General features: G+C 34.8%; 1 protein-coding gene and 1 non-coding gene across 2 annotated transcripts; both read right to left on the reverse strand.

Moving 5' to 3' along the window:
- Positions 1–943: 943 nt before the first annotated feature.
- Positions 944–18,037, reverse strand: LOC133530882 (uncharacterized). The gene is made up of 17 exons (XM_061868938.1): positions 18,017–18,037; positions 17,148–17,192; positions 16,039–16,056; positions 15,448–15,462; positions 13,118–13,135; positions 12,614–12,676; positions 11,181–11,198; positions 10,973–10,990; positions 10,489–10,512; positions 10,368–10,397; positions 8,264–8,284; positions 7,916–7,942; positions 6,903–6,923; positions 3,938–3,967; positions 2,440–2,454; positions 1,703–1,741; positions 944–979 (listed from the first exon to the last, which is right to left on the reverse strand). The coding sequence occupies exons 2-17, from the start codon at positions 17,175–17,177 to the stop codon at positions 944–946; spliced, it is 423 nt and encodes a 140-aa protein (XP_061724922.1). The 5' UTR covers positions 17,178–17,192; positions 18,017–18,037.
- Positions 16,654–16,762, reverse strand: LOC133531236 (small nucleolar RNA U3). Its single transcript, XR_009801509.1, has one exon. It is a non-coding gene; the product is annotated as a small nucleolar RNA U3 (small nucleolar RNA).
- Positions 18,038–18,179: the final 142 nt, after the last annotated feature.

Consider the following 18,179-nt stretch of genomic DNA (forward strand, 5'->3'; position numbering starts at 1 on the left):
TAAAAAATATAGCAGAGTGTGTCATGCAATTTTAATTTTATAAAAGCAATATTATAAATAATTGGAGGTAGGACCTTTTGCAATATCTGGAAAAGAAACATTAATATAATGTAAGCTTTCTGCCTTTGAATGACTATCGTTAGAATGTTCCAAATCCCGCGAACATTCCTGACTCACTGCAAAAATCTGATAGCTGCATCAGCATCCTAAAAATGTTTTTATACTGGATGCGCAAGCGGCATTATCTTATATAATGTTAGCTTTGTCTAAGACACAAACACCAAGTTAAGGGTTAGATAGCTAATTAACAAATAAATTAACTGCCAGATAAAACTTCTTGCAAAATTTATCACTTTATCTACCAGTTAAGCTTTTTTGAAGATTGTGAAACGATGACTTTATTCGTCAGAAAAGGGGCATATAGCATCTTTACTTGGACATTTTGTAACCAAAGCTCGGCACCCGTGACTTCAGCCCCTAATTTATATTTTTTTACGCCAAACCTGTTCGCCCTCGGAATACCCAACTGGCGCGAAGTGGCGCAGGATAGGGCAGAGTGGCGCTCTCTTGGATCAGAGGCCAAGATCACTGAGCCCGTGAAGTGAGTAAGTACGTCACAATTATTGTTGCATTTACACGCTTGGCAAGTATTGTTCTTATAAAGGGCCTGCCTTATTGTTCTTATACAGTGCTTTTTCACACAAACCACACTTAACAGTTTGATACAGAGATTAGCTTACATATTTTATCGCGGTTTACCCAAATTTTTAATCACATTTACTTTATATCTTCTCGAGTAGTGGTGTGGGATTAAAGTCGGTGTACCTTTTTTTTCAGAATCATTGTTATATGCGTACTTGCTAAATAAACTAACTTGATATTTATTCTAGTAATAGTATAATTATAGTACCGACCGTAGCTTTAAGTACTTCTGTATCTTAAATCAATAAAATAAAAACTGCAGTACCTCCTGCGTGACCTGAGAATTAAAAATAAAAGTATTTTTTTTTTTTAAATAAAAGCTTTTATTTCAATGTTCTAAAAAGAAGAAAATAAAATTTTCCTTTAAAATTTTAATCATCAACTTATAACCTCATTATACACAATATATATTATGTTCATAAAAGCTTGTTCAATATTAACGTAACACTGCATGCACTGTTGACTGTTAAGCGTTAAAGATTATTTTATCTTCTTCATGAATTTATCAATGTCAATGCCTCGCGGAGCAGCTCAAATGTTGTAAAACTTGTAAAAAAAATGCTCCGAATAATCTTTTGTACCTAATTAGTAAGTGGTGAACGGTGTTGGTCACACATACTGTAAACAGTGTTTAAAATACTTTATATTTTAAGCCTTTCCTGTAGTGACTTTTTGTTTACCTAAATAAATTAAAAAAAAACCTTAACAATATAAAGATATAAAGTTGTTGTTTTTTCAATGTGTGATAATGAAAATAGTGATCTCATTTGATAAATATAATATAATGTACAAAAACATGTCAAAGACAATAAATAAAAACAATATGTTTTATGTTTACTTTTCTAAACCACATTTGTATATCTACAGTATTTTAGCTATATTTTAGTGCATTATGATTGTTTTTATTTTTGAATAGCTTTTAAAGGAATACATTTTATCTTTACATTTATCCCTTTTAACATATCCGTTAAGGTCTCGGTTTTTCCCCACATTCTCCTACCTGGATATGTATTTGCGGCGCGGAATTGGAGCAGCCAGTCTGAAAAGTAAAGAAATATGTGTTTTAATATAGTTGTTGTTTAACTTCTCGTGCTAATATTGATACCCGAGCAGGATTTCCATAACACCAACGCAAGGAAAATGTCAACTGTGACACAGTAAAAATCAAATCCAAATGAACGCTTTTCAAAATGTATCATTCAGAATTATCAACTTAGAAGACAATTCCACTTAAACTCTGCATCAAGCTTCTTTGGCACTCTTGTAGATAAAATGAAAATTTCTCATCACTTTTTGAACAATAAGGAGAGCGTATATGCGCTGTTGCGGTAATAGCACGTTAAGATACAAGTGCGACAAATAGGAAATTCGTAACGAGTAGCGATAAATTAAGACACGACAGACTTAATATGATTGATAATGGTCCTTGAAGACAGTTAAAAAAGCTGGGGTGGTCCGATTTCTTTGCATCCGAGTGTATAACACAAACTAATTGTGTTTGTTAGAATTTTCTAAATGAATATTACGTCTTAGTTACCTTGAAAGAACACGATAGTCAGCGGCAAAAGCTTATTTTTAATACAACCAAACCAAATGATTTAAAATTTTAACATAGAGGTTTTATACCTTTTTATTAACATTTTCATTTTATTAATTATGGTAGAGTTTACTTATAAAAAAACTTTATTACAAATACGTAACTTTATGAGTACGAATCAATACTAATATTATACTTACTGCGCTGCAGGCTTTCTAAAAATAAAGCGAAACTAATTTTGTTTTTATTTTTTTAATTAGGTAGTTATATTCTTGCATATTTTTTTTGTCCATTTTCTCATGGTAATTGACATTTTACTACGGAGAAATTCAGACAAATTATTCGCTGTTCATAACTTACTCTTTAAACTTGAAACTGCATGCGTTGCTGATTTACAGGGTAAATAAGTCGTGATCAGAAATATGTGTTTCTTACCCTATACTTTTACTCGTAATATAAACACTTGTAGGTACGTAAGCATATTCAAAAATCTGTAAATGTATTTTTAATACAGTTGCACAAAAAGTGCTTCTTTATATAGCGTGCAGAAAGTAGGTTGTCGCGAACTAGTGCTTTTCACTTTTCAAATGTATTTTTTAAATTACGTTTGTTCCAATTCATGACCACTTATTGATGCGTGTTAATGTTAGTTTCCTTTAAAAGTCGTAATGAACATAAAAACGTACTGTTAATGAGTAGGTTTTTATTTTTATGCATTAGTAATTATGTCTTGATTCGGGTCCTTCTTGTACTGAATAATTTCAGGCATAGGACGTATGTCTTTGTGGCGGTCTGGCTTTTTTGGCCACACGTCGATGGTACGATGAGTTTTTAAGTTGAAACATGACATTCAGAAACAATCGTTGATTTTTCCGTGTCATTTGAATGTTATTGTATTTATTTATTAATAATAGGAGATTTGTTATAACAGGAAGTTTTAATCGACTCCGCCAGTAGGTCTCCTATATCTTGTCTACGCATCTATGGAGGTAATAGATGCACTGTATCTCGTCTAACTTAGCGGAATCAAATTGCACAAATCTTCGTAATGTCATCCGACATCTTGTCCTCATCGCTGCATGAGCAAAGGAAGATGGCATTTTCTTCTTACATTCGAAAATATCTAAACCTCCCGGCATTGTCTTGAACACTGTTAAAATTGTAAAACCTCCAGGTTTTGTAACATTGGGAGCATTGGGATTCTAATTTCCCCGTTTGAATTTGACTCGTGTTTAATGCTTGCTCCAATTTTACTCTGCTCTGCTCTGTACTTTAAACTTAATAGAGAAATAATAAGTAAATATCAATGGTATCTCTGTTTACATTTTTTTGAGAGTAAACAACAGTTGCTAGGTAACCACATTATGAATAAAGATAGGTCTTGACATACGAGGTATATGCAACCTTCTTAATGTTGTATTCATGACTTTAAATGGTACCAATTTTATAGTGACATCTGGTGATGTAGTTTGTACAATCGGTAGTCAACTTTACGTAAAAATCGCCACCATCTTTACTAATGTTAACTACATTTCTAAGTGTTTAAAGGTCCAAGCGTCTTTAACATTATGAAATGAGTGATTCACGTCAGGAATACTATAGGGATGGTGTTGACTTATGACAATATTTTTTAGTGAGTTTTACTGTCATCAATGCTTGGTGAAGGTTGTATTTTCAAAATATAGGTATATTACCTACCCGGACTTGGCAGGCTTCAAGTTGCCACATCTAAAATATACAAAAAACAAAGTAGAGTCATTAGATTTATCCAAGGATTACGCAATAAAAAATAAATCAGGCAACTGTATATCTACCTAAATGTATATTTCACACGGATAATATATAAATACAATTCATACTATATATTTTGAAGTAGTCAAAACTAAGTGTAGCAACTCGCACACTAATCAATGTGTAAACAGAACCACATATATAATACATAGCATTTTATATTAAACGTGTTATTTCAGCACATCTGGGTCACACCTCGACTTCACAACTTGATAGATTATAATTAGATTCAGGTACAGGCTTGATATCATTTCTATAAACTGCGGCGGTATAGGGAGCGTGCATGAACTATAGGAGGCAGCACAGGAGCCGTCAGATTTTTAGCGCGAGGCGTAAATGTGATGTTTTTTGTTCCGATGTAGCCCACAAGATGGCAGAACTTACTATGCACAAGAAAACACTTGACGTGAATGTGCCTGTTTATGGTTCCGATTCGGATCACAAGATGGCAGACCCTCCAACGCGTACGGTCCCTATCATGGTCGCATTTTTATCACTTGTCATGTCATGTGTCACTTTCACACTTACATACGTGTTAGAACTTGACAAGCATGATGACAGATGATAGAAAAACGACCATCTTAGCCCTACTGCAATACTGGTACCAGTAAAAGGCCTTTCTTTCTTATTTACACGCCCAACGTAGTAGCTTTCTGATTTTCTTCTGATTTTCAGCTGTCAACATCCTAAAGGTGCCAGCTGTGTCAGTGCGCGCCTTGTACGTACTCTCGCATTTTTTGATTGATTGATTGAATTCTGGTCCTTCTCCGAACTCAGCTCGCTGAGCACTGAGCGGACGGCCGTGTGTGCTGGGATCGCGGATATCGAAGTTATTGAATTGTTATTTTTAGTTATGTTTAACAAACAGAACGTAAACTAACAACATATTAATCAAATAACATTTTTAGGAGCAGTTTTCATGTTAATAGTTTTTGTGCAAAAATAGTTTTATTTTTGCGTTTTAATCTTCTGTTCGTATTTTTTTCCTATAAGTTGTCTAACCAGTTTTCGAATCGAATTACTTAGAGAAAGGGAAAATCTTGAGGTTGCTATTCATTCGGCAAACTATGTATCTTTAGCTATTTAAAAAGAAGTAAACAAATATTTTGTACATTTTCGGGTAGTTAAAATATTTATTCGTTAACCAACTAAATACAAAACCGCCTGGATTTGTCACTGAACGACCTGACTTTAAACCTACATTATTTGATCATGTAATGTTTAAATACCTAAAGATACAGAGTTTAGTGAGACATATAATTTAAAATGAAATGTTTATAAAAATAATTAGGATATTATTCAGAGCTCACTTAATATAGTTTGAACATTTGTTTAAGTTTTTTCATATGCCAAAATAGTTATAAAAATATTACGGCCCACTCTAAAAACCTAGGTTTAATAAAGCAACTATTTTGGGCCTTATTCAGTTATTACACTAGCAGGGTGTTCACGTTCAGGCCCACAAAAAATGCATTTTGGCAGTAATAACATATTTAAATGGTTTTTAACTTTAAACTTATACAAAAAACATTATTTTATATCTTCACAGCAGGAGGTATTTTTAATCTGTGGAAATAAATATATAAGAAATCGTCTATTTTAATCGAAAATAGTAGGCTACAACTAAAATTAACCTTCATCAGTTACAACTCTTTTAACATAAACTGTTAACTATTGTTATATTGTATTGTTTGTTTGTTGTATTTATTACTCAAAAAAACGACCTAATTTTATTATAAATTATTTTTAAACTTAAGGCTTTTTAAAGAATCAAAAAGTCAGTAAGTAATTACTTAAAACTTATCAAATCGGCCTTGTTAAGAGAAAAAAAAACTCAAAATTATCTTAATGTATTTAAATTTACTATTTCATCTCATACGACCAGTAACGCCCGGGACCGAGCCTTGTTAACCGCACTGACAATGCACCTTTTTATCCCTAGTATAAATTCAAGAATAATAGAGAATATTTAAAATAATAATATATGTAATATTAAAAAAAAACCCTTACTCATAAAGTTAGATAACTTATGTTGGGGCACATATACATTAGAGCACAGAATAAATCAAGAAACTTGATAAAAAAAACTTTATTATCGTAAAAAAAATTGTCGAGCGCAGCCGCAACCTTCGCTTCTGACTGTATGGATGCTACTGACAAAATAGCGGCGCGTACAAAGTCAAGCGTTATTGCCAGCTCGTTGTATCTACTACTTCTGTGTGCAACGTGTACGTGGTGTGATATAAAAATAATATTAGTGCAACTCATTGACATATATCTAAGGACGAGCCTTACGGGCACTAAGACTGGTACTTGTTCAGCGGTGTCACTCACGAGAGCCAATCGTGCAGCCATACGCAACTAGTTGCGACCAATCGCGCTCGTGATGCGAACTCATTAACCAATCGCATTGTAGCGTTAGACTGCACGATTGACTCGAATTCGTGTGCATGACACCGCTGTACTGGCCCCAAGTTCATTGCCCGTAAGGCCCGACTTTAGTTATAATATGCCAATGGTGCAACTGCTATTTTTGAATGCTGGGCCTTGTTACCCGCTGGGCCTTACATGCCTCATCTACCTTATTTTTTTACAACCGTATTATGATCTAAATGTGCCCTATGAATGCTATGATTTTTCAGAATCTTCTGCTGGCTGAATCCACTGAATCTTACGATTCACATGCCAAATTTCTGTGCCAAGGATTTTAGGTTACGTATCGATGCTTTCCAAGCAACAAAATCAATCACTTTTTAACTTACAGAGTATTTTTTTTAGGTGTTTGTTTAAGTTATTGTTTATATGAATGATTATTTGTTGGCAACGCATTTTTTTAAATAATAGCTACAGAATACACAAATATAATACTTACCCTTTGTGTGTATTCACAAGACTGAAATAAGACAGGAAACATAAATGAACATTAGAATTTGAATGGATATATATGTTTTACATATACGAGTAACTTCACACATTGCACCAAACATGTGAAATTATACATAAACGTGTTTTTTTTTTGTCATCAATGGAGTGATGAAAAAAACTGTCATTGCGTTGGTGGCTAATATTATAAGATAATTTCTTTTACAACCTATCAATATAAGGCCGCCTGTTGTATAAGATGTACCGTACTTACGTATTGATTAACTAGGCAATAAGCTATCCCCTCTGTATTTAAGGGAGTTCCCTCTGCCAAAAAACTGTCTTGCAGTTTGACAGAAGAAAACAAAATTGGAAAAGCAGGGTTATTGACCAGAATAAAAAAACTGTGTTTCCATGTACAGTCAAGGCATTAAATATCGATACACTGTACATTTATTCTGAGGAAAACAAGATCACTTTTAAAAAACGCAAGAAATTATTCATTAAAATAGCGCAACCCACACAATCTAATCACACTGTTTTTATACCTCAATTTTGTATTTTATAAAAACAGTAATTTCTAGCCCCTCCCCCCCCCCCAACTATTATTTTAAGACCTCCAATGGTCCATCGTACGAGAATATGAAATATGTCGAGCGTACTAAGTTTTCCTAAGGAAGATAAAATTGGCACTAAAAAAATCAGCGTTGTTGTCGACAGCGATGGCGTTAAAGTACTATAATTTCCGTTAAATATCTCGGACTGGAGTAAACTTTTTCTTACATTTACCGTTGTTAATTACATTATTAAAAGTATGAAAATTTACAAAAAAATAACCATGTTGTTCTTATTTCACACGACACTAAATTTTGTCCAGATATCATTCCACATTACGATATATCATAAAAAATAACCTTGCATATTGCTGTTGGTAATAACGACCAGCCCGTTGGGCATGATACGTAATATTACGTAATATTAATATTGTACGTACAACATACAAAATATTAATATTGTACGTACTCTTTCTTTGTAGATTCGTGGATCGCACTGAAATTTTAGAAAATGTTTTATTCGTATTTGGGGTAGAAATACTCGTAGATTATACAGTAATCATAAATCAAATAACTTTCATCATTCAACGTGATACCAAGCATTAAAATGCACACATCAGTAAAATGAAAATTATAGCCTCGAAACTTTCTTCATCAAACTTAGTAAGCCATTGTAAAATTTTGTCTCTTTCTCACAAATAGTAATGTCATATTGATAGATAGGGACAAATGATTATCAACGGCTTGTTGGAGTTTTTATAACACCACCCTTCTGCTCCGCCCCAGCCTTAGTATAGGAAACAGTTTTAGGTATTACCTTTGGGCATTCGTCAGCAAGCTGAAAGTTCACAAAATAAAATTAAGTTAAATTACATTTATAACAAGGTCCATAATGAATTAATTTTATTACCTTTATTTACCGATGTTTCGACACAGGTTTCACGGGTCATGGTCGCTGCCGCGGCTAACTGTACCTCTAGTGTACATTTATTCGATAGCGTAACGTGACGTAGTCTAGTCTCATTTTGTATGGGATTTTGAGTATCCTAAACGTTCCGCTTGGCGCGCTGTGTCTAAATGAGATTTAACGCAAACGCGTACGTCACGTTTAGAAATCGAATAAATTTACACTAGGGGCTCTGATATCCCAGCAAAATGTCCAAACAGAGATTTGTGTAACTACTCGACGAAAAGTCTATGAAAAAGTTTGGGGTTAGACATCACATTTTCAAACCACCCAATGAAGGCCGGAGCTCATCCGTAGTTTCCTCGTTCAATGGACGTTTAGGTTAACTTAAGGACCCCTATAACAAGGCAAACCCAGCTGTAGAACCAAAATAATCTTGCAAAGCTAACACGTGCTAGACATGTGAGGTCATAGATGACCGGTCTGGCCTAGTGGGTAGTGACCCTGCCTACGAAGCCGATGGTCCCGGGTTCAAATCCTGGTAAGGGCATTTATTCGTGTTTTTTTTGGTACTACGTCGGTGACAAACAAGCATACGGCCCGCCTAATGGTAAGCAGTATCCGTATGCATGTGTATGTATGTATGTATGTGTGATGAGCATGGATATTTGTTCCTGAGTCATAGGTGTTTTCTATGTATTTAAGTATTTGTAAGTATTTATATATTATTGTATATATCGTTGTCTAAGTACCCTCAACACAAGCCTTATTGAGCTTACTGTGGGACTTAGTCAATTTGTGTAATAATGTCCTATAATATTTATTTATTATAGAACAGTAGAGAAGAGAGATATGGGCACTGTGAATGTCATCTCGCTTTGTGTGGTAGAGCACACACAGCACAGCGGATGTCATTAAAGATCTAGAGCAGAGCCCAACTGGGGAAGTACCTCCACCGTACAGAAAATCGCAGCCAATTAACACTAGACCCTACACTAGGGTTGTGTTCCTGCTGGTGAGTAAAGTTGCCAGAGAGCTCTACGAGGGTGTGGCATGTTAGGGTCGGCAACGCGCATGTAACTCCTTTGGAGTTGCAGGCGTACATTGGCTATGGAGGCTGCTTATCTTATATTATCTTCTTATTTCCGGGGGCCCTTGCGGATACACTCCGACCCATAGGGATCTTTTGTGTAGTAGTGTATGGAGACTGCTTACTATCAGGCGGGCCGTATGCTTATTTGCCACCGATGTAGTATAAAGAACAGTACTTACAGTTTTGAGATTTTAAGTTTTCATGAATGCGATGACTTTCTCTAGGATTTTATTATCTATTTAACATTGACACTAACGTTGATACATCTTTAATTGCCAGGATTGAGACTTAAAATTATCTATTAACTTCATTTTTAATGTCTTTTGTTTTAACGCAACGACCTCCCAATCACCTCGCCGTTCGTTTTGAAAAAGAATGCAGTCTCTGTGATGCGCTTCTACCATTGCTGCGGACAACTCCGGAACTAATTCCCTATCAAGTTTCCTAAATTTGCTTGCGTTGCGCGTGAGTTGGGTTTTCAGGTGAGCCTTCTAGTTCTGCGATGCACACAGAGAGGGCATTCTAATCAATAAGTAATTTATTAATATTTATTTAATTTAAGTTTTTTTTAAGATTGAGATATTTATTTTACTAGTTAGATTCCGTCATTATTGCCTCGAGGGCTTTGAGGAATTGCGAGGTTCATTTGTCTGGTTCTTTTCAGCCGTCTAATTTACTTGGGTTCTTTTTCTTCTTTCTTTGTCTAACAGCCCTTCTAGCTCCTTCCTTTTGTCCAGTATTGCCTTAGTCTTAGTTAAATATAGGTATACCTACCTATACACCGTCAAGTCTAGTATTTTCTTACCATTTAGATATATTTTTTTCGATTTCGGATTTGTCTTCTTTCATAATGTTTCTATAAGTATATACCAGCGCAGGATATTTCATTCAAACTGATAATGATATTTATATTATACGTACATTTTCTTCGCTGGGTCGGTGGATACATGCCTTAAAGTTTAAAAACGACAAGATTAAAAAAATTGCGCTCTTAATCGATAATACTCTCTGGTTTTGGCAACAGTATTATTTAGGTACATACCGGCATAGAACAGCATTTTAAAAACTGAAAATTTATAATATAACATTTTATTTCAATAAAGTATGACATTCCAACACAATAGGTTAAAATTCAGATTTTCTCATTATTAAAGATGGGTTTTCTTATACTGCGAAATATAAATATTAAATATTATAAATAAATATTATACGACATTATTACACAAATTGACTAAGTCCCACAGTAAGCTCAATAAGGCTTGTGTTGAGGGTACTTAGACAACGATATATATAATATATAAATATTTATAAATACTTAAATACATAGAAAATACCCATGACTCAGGAACAAATATATACCTTCGTCTGTTATTTATCAGTGACAAGAAATTAAAATCAAAGATATTGTTAAGGATAAGGATTAAGGGGTAGGGTTTTTATTAAGGAGGAGGTAAGGATTCTCAATTGTGCAGTAAACAAGAATCATTCGGGCCATGAATGCTGACAATTAAATTTTTGGTACTTACCTCGTTTTTGGACAAAAGCTGAAAACCAATAAAAATTGAATTATTTATTAGCTGCTAAGCAAAAGAATGGAACTGAGATGCCTTAGTGACGCTTCGTGACTGTAGCCGTAATATTTGATGATCATGATTTTGTTTCATTCGGTCACGGTAAAAGTGACAACTAAGATTCCTACACGGCAAAGAGTTCAATGTAAAAAAAAAGTCTTACGGTAGGGTTCAGCCCGTCCTGAAAAGAGTACATAGTTTTATTCCAATTATCGAGCACTCCTGGTACTTTCATATTTAGCAGCAATGCCCATGTACTAATATACAAATTTTAGTGGAGAGGTTTAGGTCATGGAAGCAAAATACATTGGGTCGGAGTTTCCGAAGGCCACAGCTGCAGCACCCATCCTAGCACCATCTCAGCGTCCAGACCACGTCTGGACGCTGAGCGTGTTACACGTTCTTTACCCCCACACAAAGCACAAGTCATTCCCGCATCATTCTCAAGTATGCAAGAGTGATAATGATGCAAATACACAAACGAAAGAACGAAGTTTGACGAAGTTCGCGGTAGGACCTTTGTACTATTATGTGATCAAACGAACTTACATTAAGTGAAGTTAGATCACAATTATACGAAGCTCCTTATCCAAGAGGGAATTACAAGTGGTAGCATCCATCATGCCGCGCGAATCACTGTTTACAAAGCTAAAAAATAACAGAAAGAAAAAGAAACCTCTCATTTGACAGTTGGTTGACAAATCATTCACTTACGGTAAGTTCGTTTAATCACATAATTATACTCGTATCCTTGTCCAAGAAGGAATCACAAGTATAGATCGTGTCATTCACGATAACTCGTATCTTAACTCGTAATGGCATGTCATTAAAGGTTAGATTTGACAAATCTGCGGGTCATCGTGGGTGACACGAACTATAAATGTTTAAAGGTAGGGTTGTACTGCCATCACTATCTATTTTAGGACCTAGTATTAGAGATAGTGCAGATCTAGTGGAATATAAGGTGCTATATGACGCGTTGCCTTCAAATTGCTCGCTTAAAAATTAGTAGTACATACTTAGGTATTTACATGTGAGACTGATTCCATTGGAGTGGAAAGAAATCGATTCGTCGAGATTATTGTGCAACTGGGCATTTTGGATAAAAATGGAATATTCTCTGTGTCTTAGGATTCGTACACACACGGTAACAACTGACGGTGAACTGTCTTACTTAACAACTGCGACGCGGCCACCGGCCGCTTGTCCTCACTCTACTCGTAGTATTCCATCCATGCTCTGAGGTCTAGACAGATCAGTATCGTATTGTTACATCTCAGCATTGTCCGAATCAGGCTGTTACTATCAGATTTGCTGGAATATTGCATTTTCTTTAAATCTATATTGTAGTGTATTATTGAAAAATAAAACACCGCAATAGTCAGTAACTATTCTATGAGATAATTGTATTACTTATTCTGTGACTACAGTAAGGAGTAAGCACGAAGAATTTCGTAGGTACCCGGCATTTCCCATCTCTATCGCACACGCATAATTATATTCCTGTCCCTCTCACAGTATAGTGCTATTGACCGCTGGCTTTATGGCCGTCATTTTAGTATAATATTCAGAATTAACTCTATGATACATACGCACCCATTGCTTTTTGTAAGTTTCCCAAGGCTCTGCTATTTCGTGCTCTTTAAAAGCGCTAAAGTCCTGTTGATGAGATGTATTTTAAGTAATTTACATGCTGTTGCCAACTTCTAATGAGATTATGACGTTTACTTGACACTTGCCACATCTGGGCTATCAAAATCGCTGCTGACTTATCTTGGCCTGACTTTAGGTATTTCCACGGATGCCATAATTATAAAGTTTTTCTCTCTGGATGTTAACATAGTTGAAAATATTTTGATACAATGTAAATTAAGTATACATACTTACATATAATTATAAACTACAGCTATGTCCCTCCGTTTGAATCCTTCCTTCAGTAGGGTTAGATTATTATTTCCTACATTCCAAACTATGCTAAAGCGTTCCATACTATGTCCTTTCCTAAGGACATAGTATGGAACGCTTATGTGTTTCTTGCTTAGAAAATGTATGGCGTAAGTACTTTATAGTAAAAAAAATATATTATAGAAATAGTCTTACGTTCTCTACTCTTTTGGTCTGAAAAAAATTAAAAAGTGATTTAGATTCTGCTCTGTGAGCTGTAGAACTGGCGATAAGCTTAAAAATGTTAAAGTGAAAAACAATGGAAAAACATTTAATTCGTTGAGTTATTATCACAGTCAACTAACAATTATCTTAAGCGTCATAGGCCTTGCCAATTTCCGCATTTAAAAAAATCTGGTGCGGTAAAAAAAACCTTTTTATTTAATCATGGAATCTGGTCACAATATTTCACGAGAATCAGTTGAGAATTGCGACCTCTCATTAGTCTCACTAGTCTTATTTTGTGTGGGATTTTGAACAGCGCGCCAAGCGGGACGTTTTGGAAACTCAAAAATCTCATACAAAATGACACTTGCCGCAAACGCGTACGTCACGTTTCTCTATCGAATAAATTTACATCGTTAATAGAAAACGCCAATCGAAGTAAAACTAAAGTATGAATTTCCATACATTACTCCTTTCCTCCCTAATGATTCCTGTAGACATTTGCTATGTCTAGTTCTGTAAATCTAAATTTAGGGGACGGCAAGGCAAAACGACACACTTAAGGAAAAAATACATAGGTATTTAAATAATCAACAGCTTTATTTATGGAACCTGTGTATAAACTTACAAGGCTTTATTGTTCTATAATATGAATTAGTCAGATTTTAATTAAAACACAGATAACAAGATATTTCCAAAATCTATGTTTAGGTCTGTTCTGCTGACGAATCTTTTTCTTTACCCTTGTCCTTGTTCCCTTTGGACCGTTGTGCCCGGACCTTTTTGCCTTTGAGTTAGTTATGAAAACAATGAATAATTTGGAAATTATGCTAACACCGATATGATAATATTTTATTCTTAAAACAGATACTACATGTCAGTTATTAATCTGAACACACAAAGTTAGAGATAAAACAGACTGCATAAAAGATACAGCTAAACAAAAGTCCCATTTTTTATACCAAAACCCCAAAAAAGTACTTATCTTGATAAAAACAAATACAAATAATTTATTGAAAAAAGTATTGTACAGTGTATAAGGGGTCTAACCATAATATTAAAAGAAAGGTAGGTGTGATCAAAATACATTTATTTGGCACAATGAATATAACCTCTTCCAATCTAACTAACCACACGACAGTAGTAAGCAATTATTGTCTCGAGTTGAGTTCTCTAATAATACAATCAACGTAACCACTTGTAATTTGCATCGACTGTCATGTCACCTCCCGAATGCTCGTTCAATATTTAAGATGGAGGGATCGATCGTTACAAGTACTTTTAATAGTATAGTTTTTTTTTTTTTTTTTTTTTTGTTTTTTTTTTTTTTTTTTAATAATGAAAAAATATCTATATAAACTAAACAGTATCCTTACAAGGGGTTTAAAGACCAAGGATTAGGGATAATAAAAAGTCTACAAATGCCTGAACTAGGAGCTCCTGTGTTTCAAGCAGAAAAAGTACAATGTTAATTAATTTTACCTTCCTTTCCCCTATTTTTACTCTGCATCCTTTGGGTGCAGGCGGGATATTTTTTCAGTAGATATTTAAGACGTAAATTCAAAAAACAGAATATATACCTACTCTCTTACAAACCCACCTTGTCAATAGAAAAAGGCGCGAAATTCAAATTTTGAATGAAATAATGACCGTTTACAACTGCATTTTTTAAAGTTGCCAACTTTTTCTAACTTTCACAGAAGTAATGTGCATTCTAACATGTGTTTGACCTATAATTATTTTCCTAAAGTGTATGGCTTAATAGCAAGCGTCCAGCGGAGCGGCCGGCGGGGTATATAGCGTGGCGCCAAGTTTCCAAGTGAATGCTACTGAGCATTGAACATCATGTACTGAAACCGTTCGCATACTAACTTTTAACATGTAGGCGTATTTTGATTGTAATAACGGAGTATAAATTGATCTGAATTCGTAATGGTATTGAAGAAATGTTACTTACTGACATTGACAGATCATTTCCATGTACAATACAACTAACGAATCGTCTAGTTATCTATATCTACCAGCACGTGTACGACATGGCCTTTTTGTCATCATGACGTCTCGCCGGCAGACTAGATGACGTTGATCGCCGCCCTTTCGCCGCCGCAAAGGCGGGACCATTTCGTGGTAAACTATTTATTTATTCTATGTTTATAAATTTATTTTGTATGTTATAGTTTATCACGAATAAATGCGATGATTTCTGATACAGATCTAATTCAATACAATCAATATTCATTCAGAATACGCCTCATGGACTCTGCGCCGTACCCCCCGCTGCCGCGCCCCGCTTGAGCGTTCGCTCCATTTTGCATACGTACAACCCAATCAATTATCTGAAATGTAAAAAAAAAATATACTAGACTTAAATCGACCGGGATAACCTTTTATATTGTTTTTGAGCTCCCGATATTGCTACGCAGTTACATGCATCTTGTTCACGGGTAACTGGAGATAGCGGGTGGGTGTCAAAGCTGTGTAGACCGCGCTCGATCCCGGTCCCGGGGTATATGCCGGTCGATTTAAGTCTAGTAAAACTAACCGTGAATCATCCAAAACTGTTATTGTAAAAAATATATACCGGATGATTTTGTTGTCTAATCATAAGCTGAAATGGGAATATGTAGGTACCAAGGTACTGCATATATTTTATTACGCATACTCCGTATATCCAAAGTTCCTTAAACGCTGATCATCCTCGCTTTGCCTGTCACGCTACTACTCGCTTCTTATTCAAAAATTTAACTAGAATATGGTACTTAAAAATTTCATTCCTTTTGAAAAAAAAAAAAACTTTTAACTACTTTACTTTTTTTTCAGTTTTCAAACCACCCTCGTATGTTTATTATAATTTAATATTTAAAATTAACGTTTATTACGTGACACGCTGTGTAAGAGTCAAATATATTTACTTTGCAATCCTCATCCTCCTGAAAACGTAAATGCAAATACTTTTCATTGCACACCTCGATAAAAGATAACAAAACAAAACAGAAACACAAGCAGAGGTAAACAACATGCGGTCTTATCGCTAAAACGTGACAACGAAACGTGACGTGTGTTTCAGACAATCTTTGGATAGCGAAAATTAAAAAAAATACATATGTCAGTAGGTAAAAGAAATCTTTCACTAAATACACAGAAAACAGACACATCACCATGCTAATCAAAATAAACAAAATAAAAATACATATCCATACATACACACACATAAATAAATACATGTATAACAGTGCCAGCTATAAAGAAAGAGTAACCAGATAAAAATATTGAGGATGAGATAAGAAATTGGAGTTTAAGCAGTCTTTTAAAAGAGTTAGGAGACTGAGCGCATCTTAAGTCAATAGGCAGAAAATTCTCAAGTCGAACAGCTTGAAAAATAAATATATAGGAATTATTATAGAATTTTGAAGCGGAAGAGGGTACAGAAAGAATAAACTTCTGGGCGGACCTAGCAGAACAAAGATAACTGAAGCAGTTTTTGAAATAGCTGGGAGTTGCAGCGTTGAAAAGAATAGAACCCCCGCACCACGTCACCGCGCCACATCTTATCTTCGTGGATAGGGTCAGCTTACGTATTGTGATAGCCTGTGGCGAAGAGCTTACTATAGAAATGATTCTATGAAGTAAAATAAATCATTTTTTAAATACGAACACATATCAGGTTCAATTTCATATTTAAGAAGATACGTTATGATATGATAAGTCACATTCTTATTACGATGTTGATTCCGAAGGACATCATGTTGTGTTGGAAATTTTCTCATAATATCGGTAAAAAAACTTTTTAAGTTCTACACGTGGGCAAAAATAATTCAGCTTGAGCATAACTTATTCTTCTTCACACATGTTCTTTAGAAATACTTTCCTCAAAATTGTAGTTTTACCGAAATTTTTACTGTGAGATATAATACAATATTGTATATTTTCATTGTGAAAAGACGAGCATTTGAAGAATGTGTTCAGAAGTTTTTAACTCAATGTAACGTTACAAGAGTAAGAACATGTTTTTAGTTATTACCTCCGTTTTGCTATTTAATATTGTCGGCATTTCTTTGATGGCTTTCTGAAATCAAATATGAAATTTTTCACAATCATTCTTTTTCAGGCTACAATATTTGAGGCATGCTTTCATTAAGAATGAAGTGAATTTTGATTAATATGATGAACAGAACTGCAACACAATAATCACAAAATTAACATAATTCGCATTCTTCATATTCTTGCATCAAGAACAGTGGCACAATTCCGATTGAAAGCACATAGACCAGGTGTGTAATCGGGTTGGCCGCGCCTGTTTCGCACTGCGCTGACTGGCGCGCATCACCGGGACCGGGAGAGCCGCGGTGCGAGAATGCTACTTCGCGACGGTCCACTCCGTGTTGACGTACGGTGTGGAAATTTGGGCCCGCGCCGCGGACTGGTATCACGTTTTCTCTATACAAAGCTAGCACTCCGCTATATGGCAGATAACCCGAACGACGCTCCAGCCCGGGAGCTATTTCTAAAGCCCTATCCTGTATTACTAATACAGCATTATAATGATTCTTTTGACATTCCACTAGCGATTTAATAACTTATGCATATGTGAGAGTGTCATTTGTATATCTGTTCCTTTATGACATTCCCATTAATAATAATTGAATGATCTATATATTAATATAATAGGAATATGCACGACATATACTAGACATATATTATGTAAAAAAAAGTATTCAATATTGTGTATTTTACTGGTAAATTTTGAAATCGAATGGCGTTCCATTTTGTTTTGTGTCACTATTCTTGTCAGATTAAGGGGGCGTGTTTATATAAACAGTTCCCACTCGGTATCGAAAAGTGTGAAGAAAACAAAATAACGACATATTGTTACCTTTCATGAATACTTACGATTTTGGTCTTCAACTGGTCTATGTACTAACACGAAATAATTATTAGTAGTCAGTCCTTCCACAAAAAATATACATACTAAAACCACACCTAAATGTCTACTTGTCTAGTAATTGTTCTAAAACTATGTTCCTACATATATGAACACGGTTATGAGTTAAAA

The sequence above is a fragment of the Cydia pomonella genome, chromosome 24, assembly GCF_033807575.1.
Source record: "Cydia pomonella isolate Wapato2018A chromosome 24, ilCydPomo1, whole genome shotgun sequence".
Taxonomy (NCBI): Eukaryota; Metazoa; Arthropoda; class Insecta; order Lepidoptera; family Tortricidae; genus Cydia; species Cydia pomonella.